This window comes from Xiphophorus hellerii, chromosome 17, assembly GCF_003331165.1.
Source record: "Xiphophorus hellerii strain 12219 chromosome 17, Xiphophorus_hellerii-4.1, whole genome shotgun sequence".
NCBI classification, from domain to species: domain Eukaryota; kingdom Metazoa; phylum Chordata; class Actinopteri; order Cyprinodontiformes; family Poeciliidae; genus Xiphophorus; species Xiphophorus hellerii.
In genome coordinates this window covers 9,200,763-9,219,862 of record NC_045688.1, presented here as the reverse complement: position 1 = coordinate 9,219,862, position 19,100 = coordinate 9,200,763, and the positions used below count along the sequence as shown (strand labels likewise).

The following is a 19,100-nucleotide window of genomic DNA, read 5'->3' as shown; positions in this document are numbered from 1 at the left end:
TCAGATTTATATAAACATCTCCTTAGAAGTGAAAATTTGCAACTTACATTGAAGCTATACTAATATAAGCTTGTAAATGTCCATTTGCTACAAAATGCAACATTATGGAGGAGCCAGCAAAGATCATTCCTGGACTTTGGCATTTCTTTAAAGGGACTTCAAACTACAGCAACTGTATGTAGAGAAGATTCCAGCAGTTTCCAAACTATAAACTTTAAACCCTGAAACCACAGCTAACTACAACAACAAAGTGTATCAGCTGAATTGTTCTAAATCTTAGCAGGAAAGGTTGTTTCTCAGTATTTCTTTCTGTTGTATTTGGAGAATAGAATCCCTTTGCCTATATCTCTGATTTTAGTTTCATGTGTTTTTCTCATTTTAATCATCTTAATTGGCTTCTTTATTTTTTCCTGCTTGTCTTTGTCCTTCCCCATTGGCACACATGCTTATTTACAACAAACTCTGGGTCAATTCACCTCTCTGGTAATTTAAATCTCCATTTCATGCCCATTGGCATTTCACCTCAACCTTCTTTCTTAATTTAATTTAATTATTTATGGATTTGCTTATTTATTGCCAAACCTTGATAATAATATAAGTTAGGATATTTACTGTGATTTTATTCACATTTTGAGTTATTTATAACTTCAATCAGCTTGTTACATTTTATAATAATGTATGGCTTATATTTGCTTGCTTATTAGCTGAGCTGATGTTATTTCCATGATCCATCAACATTATGTTTCTCATTTTATTCTAATTTATCAGTGAATTTAAGTCCTGATATATAGATAAACATTTTGTAGAGTAGAAAGTTTTATGAAGGATTATTCACAAATTAGTGCACCACTCACAAAAGCCAAAGTCAAAAATGTTTATCCACTTTCTATAGTCACCAGTTACAGTGTTTTGTGGTCAAATACCTTTTTATTACAGGAAACCACATGTGTTTAGTTTGAAAAACTTCTAAAGTGTTGTCTTTTTTTCTCAAGCAGTATTTTATTGCATTTGGTGGATTTTATTGACTGCAGCAGATATTTTGTTCACTCAGACTGTATCCTTGACGATACCTCCCCAATGTTTCAGCTGTGACAGGGGAGGCATGGCATCCATTACAGCTGTCTGCCCACACATCCCTTCCGACACGATCAATATGCATCTGCTGCTCTGCTTCAGGCATTTGTTTCCAGAAGCCTGTACTTCAGGGAAGGTCTATTACCGAAAGCTGTGCATATAGTGGAAGTTTTTCCTTTGGTTTATTGCAGTAACCATAGCTGACTAAAGGAAAGAGAGTTGGTGTTGCGGAATGACGTTCCTTCAGGAAAATGTTGTTTTACCACAACGAATTTTGATGCCAAAAACAATTTGGCATACTAATTGGCATGAATAATATTCTTGACATCATTAACAGTTTGTCCAATTTAGAGCAGAACATAAAACCCAATTAGGAATATGTATGTCTGTTAGTGAAAGGTGACGATGTTCCAGAGCCTGGAAGGATTTTCTGCGAGAGACTGAACTACGATGCAAGTTATTTGCAAAGAAAACAAAGATTCCCACTGAAAAATCAACACAATTAGTTTCCACTGCTGTCTCTGTAAATTCTCTGAGTTTTTTGTCTCTTTCTCTGATCTGACACCAGCTAAAGGAGGTTGTTGATTCACCGTTTGGTTGCGCTGACAGTGAAACTCTCTTGTGATCTCGAGGAACTACAGTTCATGACTGCACAGCCTCATCACCGTAAAGTACAACGTCTCCAGTCAGCTTGTTAGCACGCTGTGTTCAACACTGTGTGCAATCTACGTTGACAACAAAGTATTCTAATTGTAACATGTCACATTTTCCACTGAATAACTTGGATTCCTAGGGGCTTTTAAACCGTGCAGGAGAGAGTAGCGCTGTGCTTTTTAAAACAAATATCATCTTGTGATGAACTAAACTTCAATAATGAAGTTTAGAAAAGTAAAAGGCAGAATAAAGGGAAGTACAGTGTCTCTTTGTGTTTTGTTGAATTTGGGGATGATATAAAAATGAATTAGGGTTATGAAAGATTTTGCTTTGCTAAAAAATGCTTTGTTTCAACATTTAATTCCTTGTATTTAAAAGTGACACCAAAAGGTTATGGGTTATTAAAGGTTATTATTCAAGCAAATATTTGAAAATATCATACTTCTATTTTTTTTTTGGTCATTTTTACATTTAATGACGCATGGTAATACTTTTCTGTTGTATTCATTAGGGATAAAGAAACCTTAACACTGAGTTTACCTTTTGGCTTTTACTTTAGAAAATAACTCCAACTTGTGTTTTCTTGGGAGATGAAGCTGCGATCGCTGAGTCTCTAAGTGTTGCTGTTCTCTGTGTGTCGTTTGCTGCCCATTTGCAGCTTAAGTGGTTTCTTGACCAAACAGGCTCCTAGCTAAACGCTCTGAGAAACACTTACATGCAGCATGGAAGAAATTAACACATGATCCAGATAAACAGCATTTCCTCAGGTAACCGCAGTCAAGCGTCATGCTTATATGTGGCCTCACCTCATTGTTCTGGGTCACTGCAGAGAGTTATTAAAAAGAAAGCATTGACCGTATTTTGTTTTGATAAAAACACCACTCTTCTCCCAATTTATTATCACTTTCTCTGTCAGAGGAATAGCAGGTTGGCTATACAGATTAGCCCCACAAATGGCTCAAACACAGACTTTTCAATCAAAAGGTTGAAAGGCTCATGCGGATATTTTTTCCTTTAAGGATTTAAATGGAAGGAGAGATGTAGGCATGTGGGACGTAACCAATATGAATTTTAATGAATGAAAACACATCCGTATTTGCACAAACTTCTCTGATTGGACCAGATGAAGAGGAACGTTTAGATGGAACATTTCTACTCAGAATTTGCATTCACTTTTTAAAATAGGAATATATTTTATTTTGCATAATGCTGCATTAATGGTGTCAGTCTTTTCTGCCAAATGTAATTTATTATCTGTGAGGTTTTGGCAGCTCTGGGAATCGTAAAACACAAAATCAGTGAGAGCCAGAGGAAACACTGAGAGGATTGAAAGCCTCCAACCAATGAGCGACTAAGCCACGCCCACTGCACATCTGTATAATTACGTCATAGACTAGTACACTGTAAGCACAAAGAACCTCATGTAGTTGATGTGCAAGAGGACACGTTTTCTTATAAACTGCACCTGAAAAGCTTTCAAAACATAACAAGGTTGTTTTTTACATTTATAGGCAATACATCTGGATGTTTTTCATCTTTCTAAATTGAACCATAAAACTATCTTTGCCTCTTAAATACACAAAAAAATCAGTTTATTTGACAAAAAATAATTGATGTTTTCTCAGATTTATCAACCTTTATCTTAAGTTGATAAACAAAGATAAACACAAAATCGCCATCAAATTAGAACGGTGTGCAGTTTAGAATATTGCAGCTGCTGTAAATATTTGACCTTTCACCTGACTTTAGTCAATTCTTCTCCTTCTTTCAAAGAAAATGAAATCATTTCCTGACTTTTTTTAATATACATTCTTTTTACGTACAGTTTTTAGTCCTATCTGCTTTTTTCCCCTAACTTTGCAAATTGCGATCCGTCCTTTAAGTTCATGACAGTTGTTATTGAGCTGACCTTGCTGCCCTGAGGATGCCTCTGAGTGTACTATCCTCAGATTTCATAAGCCAATCAGAAAGTCAGCGTTAGGCCCATCTGCGGCCTGTCTCCTGGCGTTCTCCTGGCGTCAACAGATCCCAATATTGCTCTGCTAAATGACTCAAAAAAATCGGTGCAGTGATTTTTAACATTGTTAAAGTGAGAGCAACCCTTCCTCTTGTGGTTCAAGCTGTTTCATGAACAGATTTTAGCTCATTATTTTGCATGTGAGTGAATGTGTGGAATTTTCTGTAAATGTTTTTACACCTTGCAAATGGTGTAAAAGGGTTATGCACCTTTGGGTGCATTTGAAAAGCAGTGTGGATGAACTTATGAGAGTGACTTCATCTAAACTTTTGCTTCTCCACTATAAAATGTTGTTAAGGCACTAAATCAAGACCATCTCTTTGAAGTCTAATCCAAAGAGTTCAGTGCTAGCTTCAAGTTCAAACCACTCAATCTGAGCTGTGTCTAACAACACGAAATCAAGCTACAGCATGAACTGAAGGGTTTTTCCTTTCCTTTCCTTTCCAGACTAAAGTGGATTTCATAACTCAATCACAACTAATTTGATCAAATAGTTAAATCCCTCCTCATCAGCATTTAATATGAATACTTGAGTTACTTTGAATACTTCATTAAACCAAAGAAAATAATGTAATTGTGTAATGTAATTTACTGCAGACATACACATGTATAATAGTGCAGATTCCTCATATTCAAGAAAACTTAATTACTGCACAACGTTCAAGGATGTTTAAAGTGGGACTGCACGTGGTCAGTGAACTTCCCCTAAAATGGTTCAACATTTGACTTTGACTAGAATCGGAAAGTGTCTTAACAAAACAAAAATAAATGTAAACATTTAGGATGGAGGCCAGTGAATGGTTTGAAGACATTTTACACTCTCAAAATATAAATGATGAGAATTCAGTCACTTTGAAATCCATATTTTATTCAACGCAACAAAATTTGTCAATCTTAATGTTATTTCAACCTTACTCATGCAAAAAACATGTAACACAAAAACACATTTGTTGTTTGTGTTTTTATGAAAAGTTTGAAACAGAACTGGCCCAAGCCATAAGCAAACAGGACAATTGAGTTCTTAAAAATGTAGGATTTATACAGCAGCACAAATCAGGGCACTTTAAAATCCAACTCTAGAGTACAAAAATAACAAACTATCAGCATTCATGGTTTATCTGTGAACACATGCCACTGTTTTTGGAATTAAGAAGTGGATCATGGTTAAGTTGTGTTGGAGGTCCTTACCAAACTAAAAATTTAAAGCACCCATTCCCTCATGCAAAATATGTATTGGCTCAAAACAAACAGAAATGTGACCCAGGAGTGTCTTCTTCCTCGTACCTTAATACTGACTTAAAAATATTATTCTACTTTACCAAATAATGGAAAATACCCCCCAAACAAACTGGATTTTATTTGTTCTGTAACAGTACAGCTTTACAGTGCATAAACAAGGAACGTGTGTTCTCCTAATTTGAGCACCCTGTGTTGTGTCAGCTGAGAGCGGCTGTGATGCTCTGACTGATTATTGGTGAAGCCTGAGGAGGGGGGAGGCGATAATCCGCGCACAGACTGAGCCATCCGCGCCGCCAGCAGAGCAGCTTGCAGCGGGCGTGGAGAGAGCATGGCTCCGCTCAGTCCTTCCCTCCATTCAACCCGCTAGAAGCCCACCGAGATTAATCACCTGCTGGTGGAGGGGGCGAGGTGTAAAGACCAAGGGATTTCCTCGCAGTCACCTTCATGATCGGGGGGTTGGTTCCCTCTGAGGAGCGTTGCGCATCTCACCGGAGCTCTCCACCTTGTAATGTCGGGAGCGCAGCGTCGGGTCAGCAGCTGATCCGAGTCATTGTCTCGGATTGTTCTTCGAGTTTCCTTCGAACGGTTTCTCAGTTCGCCTGATCAGAAGAAAGGAGGGGAAACGGATAAGTTTTGGATTGTTTTCTTCGTGAAGGAATTATGATTTTCTCCGATGTGAGTACGGGGACAAACTCCCCGAAGGTCCATCCACCGAATGGGACGAGATTTTACACGTTTCAGGCAAGGGAGCCGCTCGTTCCTGTGTCCCTTTGATGTTTGTGCGTTAAATTGTTTCTTCTTTCTGGTTACGCTCATTTAGCTATATATATATATATATATATATATATATATATATATATATATATATATATATATATATATATATATATATATATATATATATATATATTATTTTTTAATGAAAATTGTGTATTCTAGTTTTAATATGGTATTATGCAAGACTTTGTTGCAGAATTGTAATTGGTGCTTTTTCTTGATTGCGGGATTGCACTTGATTCCCCTTCAGGGATGCCGGAAACATTGATTGCCTTTGAATTCACCAATGTAAAACAGGGAAATGATTGAGTGTTCAGTGTATTGTTTACAGATATGTTAAGATGGAAAAGTACAATGGGATGCCTCATTACCGTTTTGGAAATGAAACACTCATTACAATGAAAATAATGATTATCTGCAGCTTAAGGATGAATCTTTGTGTGGTTTATTCTAACATTCACCTTTATCCATCTTTACTGCTGGTCCTGTTTTGGATTCTGTTCAGTTTTCCTGTTTTCATAGGAAAATAAGGACACCCCATACAGAGCCCCACATTGATTTGTGTTTGGACCCCCTGTGCATATTTTAGCTCAGCCAGTGAATGCATGGCAATGAAGCTGTGTTGGGATATTGATTGTCTGCCTTACTCGTGCGAGCAGGACAGTACTTTTTGCTTCATTGTGTCAATGGAGCAAAAAAAAGTGTCCTCAATATATACCAGTCAGGCATAACATTATGACCACCTGTTTTGGGCCGCCTTTTGCTGTCAAACAACTATTGAGGGATAGACTTCACTAGAACCCGGAATGTGTGCTGTGGTATCTGCACCAAGTATATTGCACGTTTGGGCCTCTATGGATTGAACTTGTTTTCCCAGCACATCAGAGTCCGGGTTGGAGAGTTGGGGAATTTGGAAACCTAGTCAATACCTCAAAGTCGTTGTGCTTCTTAAAATATGCATGAACCATTTTTGCTTTGTGCAGGTCGTATAATCCATTTGAATGAGACCAGAGCCAATGTGGAGCACTGTCTCCATGAAAGAGTCAAGATGCTTGATTTAAAAGAAATAATGAGTCAGTAGATTATTGCTCTATGGACCAGTTCAGATCTTCACATGCCAGTTATTGGTGTTTTCAGTGGTGGACAGGGGTCAGCATGTGCTTATTTCCCACCCACTGAGAGGTGCAATGATGGAAGGATAATCAGTGGTTGTTATAATGTGTTTTTTTTGTTTTTTTTTATCAGGGTATGTTTTTCCATCTATGCTAGTATGCAAGTGATACAGGCCTGTTCTGCAAGCTACTTTAAAAACAACAACAACAAAACAATATATTGAAGCAGGTTTTTGTTGTGTTTTAATCTGAGCTTAAAATTTAAGGAAGTGAGCTTTTCACAAGGCTTTGTCTTATTGCTCAGACAATAAATAGTTTCTAATGTCTGTCTGCATCTGGATGTCTCTTGAACAGCTCTTAGGTTGAAGTCAAGTGAGGAACAGAGACTTCCTGAATTCCTGTAAACTTATTTGACATTTCTCAATCAAAGGAATCGTGTAGTTTCAGTAAATGCCTCTAAGGTAAACATAAGTGAAAGCAACATTTTCTGCTGCCATTGATGTTCTTAATGTTCAAAGTTGGTAATAAGGTCTTGTCCACAAAACATTGTTTAATTAATTTTTTCTGTAAGTAAGATAGCTGTTCAAAAAGTAAGTAATTTTAAGAATACACAATTTCTTGACTAGTTGGCAGTTATAAGTCTGTTTATAATTCAATGAATCAAACTTTGAGCTCCCCCCATCTCCACCATTGTCAAGACAAACTAGCATTTCTTTAGTAAACATCTCCCTGGAAGTGTTTGTGTCCTCTTCTGATATTTTATCTTACTGTTTTGCCACATTATGGCACACAGTTTTACTTCAGCTGCAACAGATACAGGTTGAATCTAGTGATTGGTTTTAAACCATAAATAAATGTAACATTTTACTTGCTGGCTTGTGGTTAAAAAAACAGCTCTGAAGGAATGCACTGAGTTGAGGGATTGCACATATGATACACCTCAGCAATTTACCTGCATCACAATGGATGCATCTTGCTGAAGTCTGCTGTAAGAAAACCAATCACTGGACTTTAGCTGTGATGTTTTATTTGAGCCGCTGTGGCTTTTTGGTAGAACAAGTTGAGCACAGAATCTTATATTGTCAGCAACCAACTGAGCAGATGCTGTTGTGGATAGTTTGATAAATATGGGTTATCAACCCTGTGTGTGTTGACCTTTACAGTATTAGTAAAATGTTTGGATAATTCATTCAGTCCTGATCTTATTCTCTTGTTTCTTTGGGAACCACAGTTGTATACTAAATATGTTAGAACTGCATTTCTGAACCACAACTTACATATACAGTTTCATCACTGACTAGTTGGGAAAAGAAATAAGGCATGCTCTATTCAGACCTCTCTTATGTCTGAATTGGTCTGGGTAAAGAGTGACATTCACTCAAATCCTGGATGTGAGAGAAGGCTTGTTCTCAAAGCTCTGAAGGCACTGGGCCATATTAGCTGGCTCAGAGCAGAGTCTTAACTTCTTAGTTTCTTTGATGTGACACTAGTTCAGTGTTCAGAGACGCTTCTGCCTTATGAAGTCCAAGAGATGAGTTCAGTACATCTGCTGCAAGTTTTTCCTTTAAAGCAGGAAGTGTTCATGTTATCATATCGCCAAAGAAACTCTAAAGAGAATAGTGGTTGCTATAGGATAGCTTCCTTGATATTCATAGTTTTCTGAAGACGGTTGGTGGAGTTCTAGTTTTTAGCTTTTATTATATGGAGAAAAATCTAAATGAAAACTGTTCAATGTTATTTTCTATGTTTTTTAACATTACTCTGCATCAGTCAAATAAAGGGTGATTGCATCTCAAAACATTTTCTATAAATACTCTACATATTAGCCTGCCTGCCAGCAACACAATTACAGTGAAAATGTAATTTGAAAGAAAACAAAAGCAAAATCTTTCCATTATGTGAGGAACTTTCACTATCTTCTGTAATTACAGCCGAGGCAAAGTCAAATCAAAGTTAGGAGTCGACTTCAGCTCAGATTGTCAGATGCATATTAATCGGCAGTATGACTGTAACCTTCTATAAAGATTAATTAGATGAATAAAAGTATATGTCTATATTTATCTGCACTGCAGTAAAACATGACTGCCCAGTCATTCTGTACTATCAAACCAGGATGTATTTGAGAAAGAGTCTTTTTGCAGTTATATATTGTAAACCCAACTATATCCTAACTCATTTAACATTAAAACTGTGCATTTTTTCCTTCCTTCAACTGTTGATGTGAAGCAGTTGACAGAAAAGATAAATGGGGTTCCTGACCATGATGATTAAAATGTGCTGCTTCTCATTTATTTTGGTAATTCACTCCACATGGTGAGATTTATACTGAGGCCTACGCTGAACTGATGGAACATAATTCAGGAAGAACAGAGCTGCTTGTTCAGTGTTTTTGTTCTGCTGGGGAATGTCACTGGCACCAACAGTGTTGGTTTTTACAACTTTGTATAATGAAGATCAGGGACTGTTTTAGTGATGCAATAATATAATAAAAAAGGCAATGTTCCACTCATCTAGAGGGGATGCTGTATATTACAATCGTCATGAGCTTGTGACCATTTTTTCTCCCTTGCTAGTTGGCATGAATTTAATTCTGAATCGAAATAGTATCAGGATTTTTCACTGTAGTTTTTTTAAAATTATTTTTGCAAAACATACTGTGCACTGTAAGTGACCCTTCTCCGTTCAGTGCATGCCAATGCTTAATCTAGGAAATTCCCCCGCTGCGTTGCATAGTGATGGACTAACTGTGAGGGCCTGCCCTCTTCTATGATCCCCACGCCTGTACGAAGCAGAACGTAGCGACGCTTGCTCATCACATGACATCAGAATGCTGCTGTAGGTTGATCTGCAGATGAGAAGCCGACTTCTGTAATCTTTCCCGCTGGAATTTTATCTAGAGCTTTTCTTTTTCTGTCATTTTTGATCCACAACAAGAGAGTACACTACATGTAACCATTTCCATAGCTAAAAATACACAATAATAAGAAAAAAAAAAGGCATTAAGGACTAATTGGGACATATCACACAGAGCCATGCAAAGTTTACACACAACTATGGGGGAAGCTTAGCACCCGTCACCCCCATCCTCCCAGCTGTTTTGCAGCCAGCACCCTGCTGCACACTCTCCCCTCCCCACCATGTTGCCCTGCCTGCTGCACGCCTCATGTTTAAGGGTATAAATGATGGATAACAAAAAGTTGGTTTGACTCATTTATACAAAAACTGCAAACTGTTTCTTTTCATACTGCACATTCAAATCAGAGATTTTATTTTATTTTGTGCGCTTTTTGTTTACAGATGCACATCTTTATTTTGAGTCTTTACCTTTCAATATTTTTTTTTCTCTAGACTGATCGTTTTTATTTATTTTTATTGTTTTGAGTATGCTTCTGCTTTATGGCCTATTTTCTTGGTCTTTTTTTAATCAACCCTTGTGCATTTAAAATCTGACCGGGGCAGATGGGGAAGACTTTGACCCACTTTGATGGATTCATCTCCGATTAAAAGGATAAGCGTGCTTTCGAAAGCAAGAGCCCCCTGCATGTATACCAGGGGATGCTGTGGTGGGTTAGTGTCTGCATGAGGACAGAAAGACAATATCCTTTTCACATTAGCTGTGGTGTTTTTATTTGAAATTGTGTTTTACATAGTACATAAAATATCTATATACTTAAATTTGACATTCATGGTTGCTTTAATGGTCTGGTTTACTGCTGGAGCTATCTGTCGTCACCATGGCACGACCAGGTGTCTTTGTCCGTCTATCTTGGGTTGTTTCCTCCTTTGAAGCCATGAATTCAATTCATAATCCTGGGTAAATTGTTCTTTTTACAGTGGCTGAGGAGTTTTGTCAAAAAGTTTTCCGTTTCCAGCAGAATGCAGTGGTGCAGTTCTAGACGTTAAATCATCATGCATGTAAGGAGATGTTGATCTGTTTGAGAGCGAGCACAGAATAGACATTCCTGAGCTGGTATCTGGTGAACCTTCATAGATGTGTGTAAATACACACTCCTATTCCCAGAAACAGTTGTACAGGGTACACACAGGCTAGACCTCTCACTTCAGGAGACTCTAGGAAAGCAAAAACCTCCAACATTAGTGCAATTATGATGTAATTTTCTGCCTGGATCACTGCAGAGGCATGGTTACGCTCAGGTCTGGGTCTTTTTCACTCTGCGACTTGACAGAATGTATATGTAAAACCTGAACTTGAACCAAAGCTAATTACTGTATGCTGGTGTTTTTGAGAATGTGATACTGTAGATAAAACTGAAGTAGACCGAAGAGAAATAACACCAGCATGCTATGTTGAGAGGAATTACGCAGAACAGATACATAGAGGAAATTGATATAATAATTCCTAATACAGTAATGATCATCCACCCTCATTTCATGTTTCACCACTGATGTCGTATGCTTTCTACAAGATTCAACACACACACGCACCTTACACACCAAATCTAATTTTAATGTCTGTTTTTTAAAAATCCCCACCTTTTTTTTTTCTTTAACTGAAACTAAGTCAGAAAGATTTTTTTTTTGTTGGATCAGTCAGAATTACCAACATGTTGCATTTACTAAATGCCACAAATAATGAGAATCTTTCAGATGTAATTATTAATGTTCAACATAAGAAATCTGCATATCTTTCCCAGTAATTGGTAGTGATTGCTTTAACTCTAAGCTACAGTAGAATTCCTGATATCAAATCATGTTCATATTAGAATGAGTAAAGTTTAGATCTATATCTGATGAGACGAGCCTTGAATATTACTGTTTACAGATAATAGACAAATCTTCAATTTGGTTTTTCATGTTCTTTAAACAGCCAATGTAACATCGTTTCAAACTGTTATGGGAAACTTTTGATTGTAGGGTTTATAAATACATTGTGGTGTAGACAGAGACCTTTTCATACTGTAGTTTTAGAAAAAAAGAACATTCCCTGGGAAAGAAGGGGGCTGCTTACTTATGTCATCCTCACATTTATTTCGCCGTGTTTTCCTTATTTTCTGTAGAATAGTCCCACTACATGTGCAGTAACTGAGGTCATTGATTTCCAGTTTTTCTTTTTCTCTTTTTTTCTCCATGTGGAAAATGGCTGTCCCCTGTCCATGGTGCTGAAACTGAAGCAGTCGACCATAAGGCACTCCTCTATTTCCCTTTAATCGTCTGGCTCAAACAGGCTGTCTAATTCAAGCAGTGGGTGTGTGGATGCAGACAACCTCTGTCTCATTGGAACATACATTTCAATTTATGTCAGTTTATATACTAAAGGGCAGCATTTCATAGTTTGTTTCCACTTTACCGTCAGAGTAACTCATTCATTGAAAAGCTCAGAAAAGCTGATCATGTTAGTTTTTAAAAAGCGTTTCTCTGACCCACACAGTGTGCTGTTAGCGTCCCTCATAGCCATGCTCATAAAACATTTCAGTGCAGAGGCCTTTTTTAATGTTCAAGTGGCAATAAAATCTTTACATTAAGTTACACCTCTAACTGTGGTTTTCTTATTTTACTGCTGCTATTTCTGTTAGCAGCTTTGTCAGATTGTGTGTGTTGATATAAGAAGGTAGTGGACTCAAACATCAGACTAATTCCTGTCAAATTGAAGGAAACTCTAGTAATAAATTGGTTGTAAACAGTAGTTCATGTAGCCTGAAAAAAACTCAGAATAACTCTGCTATATTTAACACGTAATTTACTGTTCACTACATATGATCTTTTTTCCCCTTTTTCAGCTGTCGCATTTAAAATCTTTGAGCTCTGCTGATCTTTACCATCCTTCATTCAAAGACATGCAACTTCACACACATCCTGTAGTTTTCAAGTCTGCATTTATTTGTTGGTAGGAAAAACTGTAGTGTTGCTGAATAATTGGAAAGCGTTTAAAAGGCGGGGAATTTTACATTTAATGGCTCCTGAACACACTGTGAACAAAAAGTTGGGAGAATAATCCTTTCTGAGAAGCATAAAGGCAAAGCAGTTACTTTAACAACCAATATTCATTTTATTGAAACAGACATCACTTTATTCAAGGCGTCCTGGTAAAGTTACAGTTATCAAGAATAAATGAGACCTGAAGATGTGAAGTCCATTGAAGCGCCTTGTTGCCGAAACGTGCTGTACAAATAAACTTGACGTGACTTGGAAGTGGAGGGAGATGATTTAACATGTTGATTTAAAATAAAACTGTAGAAATGAATGATGGGAATTAAATACTAAATATAAAACTACTATTGTCTTTACAAGTCATATAACTAATTTCCTGAAAAAAATGCCTGTTGGAGTCAGATATGAAATTTGCCCATTCTGACTAATGGAAAAGCTGCTTTACTGGACAAAATCTTTAAGGGGAAAAATACTGCATAAACCTAGAAAGAGATGGATTGTTTTACCTAGTTTTTTTATTTTGTACTGCGGAAGTATTTTATTTTAAGAAAGTTTCTGATTCTACCTGAATCACTAACTTAAATGTTTCTGAGTATGCCGTATGGCAATAAAAACATGTTTAGCTCACCTTCTCAGTCGTTATAACCTGCCTCCTGGCTTTGTGTATCTATTTCTGGTTTAAAGTGTGAAGTCTTTAGTCTGGGCCAAGGATAACATCCAATTTTATACATCCAGCTGCTTCAAAGCCATATCCTGCTCCCTGCTGGAAATATAATTGCCGTGTCAAGCCAGCACACTACAAGTTAGAAAACGCAGAGGACTACTGTTGCTTATTTTTCTGTAATGTTATGCACCAGATCTGCTACCAAAACCTTTTACTCAATAGGCAAAAGCACAGCAGTGCCTGGGCAGCTAACATAGACATCTGTGCATTTACACACTTGTTCCTGTTGTCAAGATTTAGGAATTTCTTTGGCTGTAAAAAGTAACCAGACAGAACAAAGAAAACCTACAGAAAAGCATGCAAACTGCACAGAAACCTTCAAAGAATACATTTATACTGAAGACCTTCCTATTGTAGCACATCATCGCTAACCAATTACCAATAAAGCTTTGACCTGTTACTGGTATGAATGCCCATATTTTAAAAACTCTACAGTTTTATTCCAATTTACTTCTAGTGAAGGTATTTTGAGATTGTAGTGATTTGCTCAGATCTTTTGGTTTTGGTTAGAAGCTTTGCTGTAGGATTTTGAATCAGCTGAATTTTATCGTGGGACTGTTTTGTACTTATTACAGTAATCAAATCTAGAAATAGAGACATGAATTAGTTTTTCTAAGTCTGTTGAATATGATTCTAAGATTCAGACCTTGGTATATTATGGATGTGACACCTTTTTTAAAAAAAATCCTCACAGGGTTTAACCAACAAAAGATTCAAAGGAAGATGAGTGAGGTTTTTTCAGATTATAGGATTCTAAAAGAGGAATTCGTTTTAGTAAATTCCTGGAAAATTCCTTGACATCAGTTTGGCATTGAAAGAGACGGTTAATGTCAGAAGAAAATGGATGAATACAACTGTGTGTCACCTGCATAAGAATGATGGGAGATGTCTTGATGTCTAATGATAGATCCGAGGGGAGTCGTATATAAATTAAACAGAAAAGGACCAAGAAGATTCAGGAGCAATGAATGTTTTACATGAATAGAAAGCTGGGTTTATTAGACTGTTATTCCATAAAGAGCAGCATAATTAAGAGGGAAAATATTCAGAGAAATAATTGTTTCCTTAGAAACTCTTCTCAACTGACTGTTAATTTTACCTGTTAGATGCATCAGTGGAAAAAAACCCAACGAATTAAGCGACTTATTTTATCTGACATTGAATTTAAATGTAAAGTAAAATTTTAGGGTTTTTTTTGTAAAATTAAGCTGAAAGTTTAGTGTGAAGACCATTAAATCAGAACATCATTGTCATAAGTAGCTACATGTAATGAATGACGTTTAGACTTTAATGGAGAGACTGTGGACATATTCTCCTCTGTCCTGTGAGATCTGAACTAAAGAAAACTCTGGCCACTCTGAAACCTTCAATTAAATTTTATTAGACTGACTTTCTAAGTTAGGAGCGATATACATTTTTATTTCCTTTTATGATTTTGAAAAGTTAGATTTTTAAAACCTTGATATACCTTGCCCCAGGCCATGCCTATTTAAGCGTTATGTAATTTTCCAGTTCATGACAGGTTTGAGCTTAATGGGAGCGCTGGGGTCAAGTGTGACAGAATCTACATTTCAATTTTCTTTACAATTCCTGATGAGAACAGCCAGAATTATGACACGAGCTTGCTGTTTGCTAGAAAAAGTGTGTGTGCTTTATCTGCAACCTTCTAAGGGGCATTTTGTGTTTAAAAAAATATTGTATGAAGCGAGACTGGCTAATTATTATTATTATTATTATTAAATGACCAGAACTTTAGTTTTTTTTACGATGATCTAACAGATGTGCTGTCTGACTATAAATCACAACCCTCTTTTTTTCATCTGTTATGAATCCTATTTTATTCAGAGTTTGATTGATGCTGCAGGCCACAGATATTGAGCTTCTCTCTGAAACTAAACTAAAGTTTAGCTTTAGTGCCTCTGTCTGAAAAGTATGATCCAAACATATGATCAACTGCCTCTTGTACCTTTGCTCTTTGGACTAAAAACCTAATCATTACCAATTAAACTGTCACTTTCTTGAAAGGATGCAGTTGCTTTATGTTCAACATCAAACATAACCTGCAAATATGCAAAACGAGTTCTTCCTGAAGATCTCAGTTTATGATTATTGCAATAATCAATCTGTTCTAAAGCAAGTTACAATAAATGAAGGAAAGGAAACGTTTTCTTCTAGCTTTCCTTGGCTTGGGGCCTTTTGCATCAATCTAATATCCCTGATACCAACACAGAGCATGCCACTGACTCATGTCAGCTTTGTGATCTATGCTAAGTTGAGCTGACAGCTTGCCAGCCGTGGCGTTGCTCGGGTCAGGCCCTGCAGGCCATTCCAGTTCTCACTGGAGGAAGGAGCACCACCTGCCACATGAGAATCCCTTCGTGCAAAGACCTCAGCATCCACCCTTGGTTGCTGTGGAGACGACAGCCGTGATTCATCCCCTCTCAAGCTGGTGGAGGAGTTTTGCCACACCCATGGGTGTCTGAAAGGGAAGGGAAGGCAAGGAGGGCTCACAGGAAAAGTGGTAAAGAATAATGTGTAAGATTGATCTGATCTAACTATAGATTTTATACTTGGATGGAAAACCTATTTTGAACAGGCATGTTGTTTGATTATTATTTTTTGCTTCATACCTGTTTCACATTAAATTAAAAAGCAATTTACTTATTCTTCATTTCCATTTTCTGTGTTTTGATCATTTTCGGTTAGATTGTTCAGGTATTTTCTTCAGTTATTGCTAGGATTGTTACTGCAGGCTTTGGTCATGTCATTAACAGATTGCTGTGGGTGCCCAAGAAAAGCACAATTATTCCTTAGGTTGCTAAATTATTACAGCTGGGAGTCGACTGTAACACAGATCATTATTCACTCTGCCAGGAGGCCTGACCTGAGGAAAAGTTGCATAACTAGCATGCAGGCATGCATGCTCAAGCTGACACTACCGCAATGGTAGTGTCTTTATACTGTTGACATTCCAAACTGATATAAATATAATGTATGGGTAGAGAGGACTTGGGGAATAACCAATAGCCTGGTGAACTTTGGTGATTTCAAGTGTATAATTTTCTGTTATTCTGCCTTATACAATTCAGCTAAAAACTAAGATATATGTGGTTTGTGTAACAGAAAGTTTTACAATATTAATGTAGCAGAACAGTGTCTTCTAGCATTCACAGAAGATGGTGTGTTTTTAACAGGAATCTACTGTCACAGTCAAATCATTTTTATTGCTCACAATGAAACAGAGGATCCTCACCCTCTGGAGGCTTGTCAGTGTTATACGTTAAACTAAGTATTTCTTTTATTAAAGGTAAATTAGCTTGGAAGAATTATACCAGTGTTGTTGTTTTTTTATGTTGTTTTTTAATTTTAAGTGATTTATCACTTTGTTTTATTCCGAAAATCGATACGACCTTCAGTTTAATGAAATAAACTCCGTGCTGGAAAGCTTGTAGATTTATGGGGAAGTAAAAGTACAACACTTGGACCTCGTTAACAGCATTTCAGACGCTGCAATATTTGTTTCACTTGATGGCAACAGATGTTTGTCTCGGCTGGACTTTTTGTAGAACAGTTTGATTCCCGGTTCCTCCTGCAACATGTTGCTCAATGACCTGAGTTTTGATGTATAAATGTGGGTATAATTGGGTGAATGTGGCTCCAGTGTGACTTGGAAAGTCCATTTGCCATTTACTTTAGGTAACAGGTTAAGAAATTTCTTGATAATATAACTTGTCTCATAAAAATATTTATTACTTAATCATAGCCAACAAGACATATGCAGTTTTTCATAAAGTAACATTTTGTTTTTCTCCCCTCCAGGGGGTCTTTTTGTGGGCTCTAGTGTCCCTTATACGAAAGTAGGCTGACAGGAAAGGGGGAAGAAGAGGGGACAAGCAAGACATGCGGCAAAGGTCTGGGAATCGAACTCGCGACAGCCTCGTCGAGGACTCAAGGCCTCCAAACGTGGGTTGCGTTATCTCCTACGCCACCACAGCACACCACGTTTCTATTATGTTTTGATTGTACTTCTTGATGATTCAGCCTTTAACACATTTCATTTCAGTTCCAGTCATCATGAAGAAGTCATTCTTTTGGTTAATAAACTTTGCACTTTGCTGTGAACATCATAAAATTAAATACCTTCTGTTTTAACTCCCTTCTGCGCTCACTGATAATATAACTTGTCTCATAAAAATATTTATTACTTAATGATGTCAGAGCATAACAGTTACACAGATGGGTAGAGAGCTGCAGCAGCTAATACAGTCTCTTCTTGACTGTGAATGTCATTGTATAAAGTGAAAAACACTTATTGATTAGGAAAACCCAATTTTAAATCTCGAAGTTCTGTAAAACCATGAGACAAGAAATAGAAACGGTTTTTCAAATGTGACTGGATAAACTAGTTTGGATGTATCCTCGTTTTCTTTTGAATATTGAGTCATTTATTTGTTATTAGGGAGACTTATCAAGATTATCTATTGATCCAACCATTGTAATAAAGAAGCATTTTGCTTTTACACATATTCCCCCAACAGATTGAACAAAACAGCTTCCAGCTTGTATCTGTGGCTCATTGCAGTTAATTTCTTTGTATAACAAATGGAACTTCCTGTTTCACCAGTATGTTTTCTCCTTCTTATCGGAGTTCAGGGTTGTGCTGCATAAGACCAAGTTTTATAAAATCATCTTTTACTGTCACTTATTGGAATTTAAATGACAAGGAGCCTGACCCAGATCATCTTATGTCTGGGAGAGTCTACTGTATTATTGATGACCATGTTTACCAAAGTGCTGCCTCTTGAAAATCCTGAGACGTGTGCTGTGACAGCCTCAAAACATAAATCTGCTCTGAGCTTAGCTTGCGGTTACAATGCTTATTGTATGTTGTGTTCCTGCATTAGTGGCCAGGCTTTTAGTGTGTGACGAGAACAGGAAGCTCCTTTGCTTGGTTTCTGACCTTGTATAAGGAGCTTTGCTGTCTCTATGCTTGCAGCTGCAAAAGGCAGCAAATCCATATAATATAGGACAGGAAAACGCCAACATCTGTGCAAAAAAAACCCCACTATCTTAACATATAAAATAGTCCTAATGTTTTTACTACTTTGTGCTTGTTTCACTTTCTTGAGACAGTGATTTGGGATTTGCTCCACTCAAACATTTACTGCTGAACTTTTAGTTTGACAAGCTTCCTGTAAAGGAGTTGTCAATGATATTTAGATGTCTTTTTTCTTTTTTTTATTTGGACAACACAATGGCTACCTTATACCAAACTAGAGATTATGTGTCACTTTAAAGTTTGTTTGCAGGCACAACGTAATCTGACAAAACCTTGCTGGTATTCTGCAAAGTATTCCGGAGTACTCCTGCAGTGAAGTTTTTGCTTGAAAGCAGTTTCAGATCTTCTTCCAGGACTTTAACCTCCCAGAGTGACGAAGTGAAATCCCTGACCACACGTTGCACCTGGTCTCTGAAAATTGTAGAAAACTGTAGAAGAAACTTTACCTGTAAATTAACAGATGCTCATTATTTTAAATAAATGTTGCACAGCATGACTCTTAATTTCAGTCAGAGTACACCTCAGCCAACTGCTTGGTTTTGCACTTTCTTCGAA

General features: G+C 37.1%; 1 protein-coding gene across 10 annotated transcripts in view; it reads left to right on the top strand.

Annotated features, from left to right (window-relative positions):
• ppfia2 (PTPRF interacting protein alpha 2) overlaps positions 1 to 19,100 on the top strand; it is a 120,761-nt gene that overhangs the window by 37,605 nt on the left and 64,056 nt on the right. The window contains exon 1 of one of the 10 annotated variants that reach the window (XM_032588788.1): positions 5,275 to 5,725. The exons of 8 other annotated variants lie outside the window; for them this stretch is intronic. In XM_032588788.1, the coding sequence (XP_032444679.1) occupies positions 5,645 to 5,725 (81 nt within the window). In that variant the 5' untranslated portion in view covers positions 5,275 to 5,644. Of the gene's footprint in view, positions 1 to 5,274; positions 5,726 to 19,100 lie in introns of those variants that run through there. One more of the 10 variants, XM_032588790.1, reaches the window with a different exon arrangement.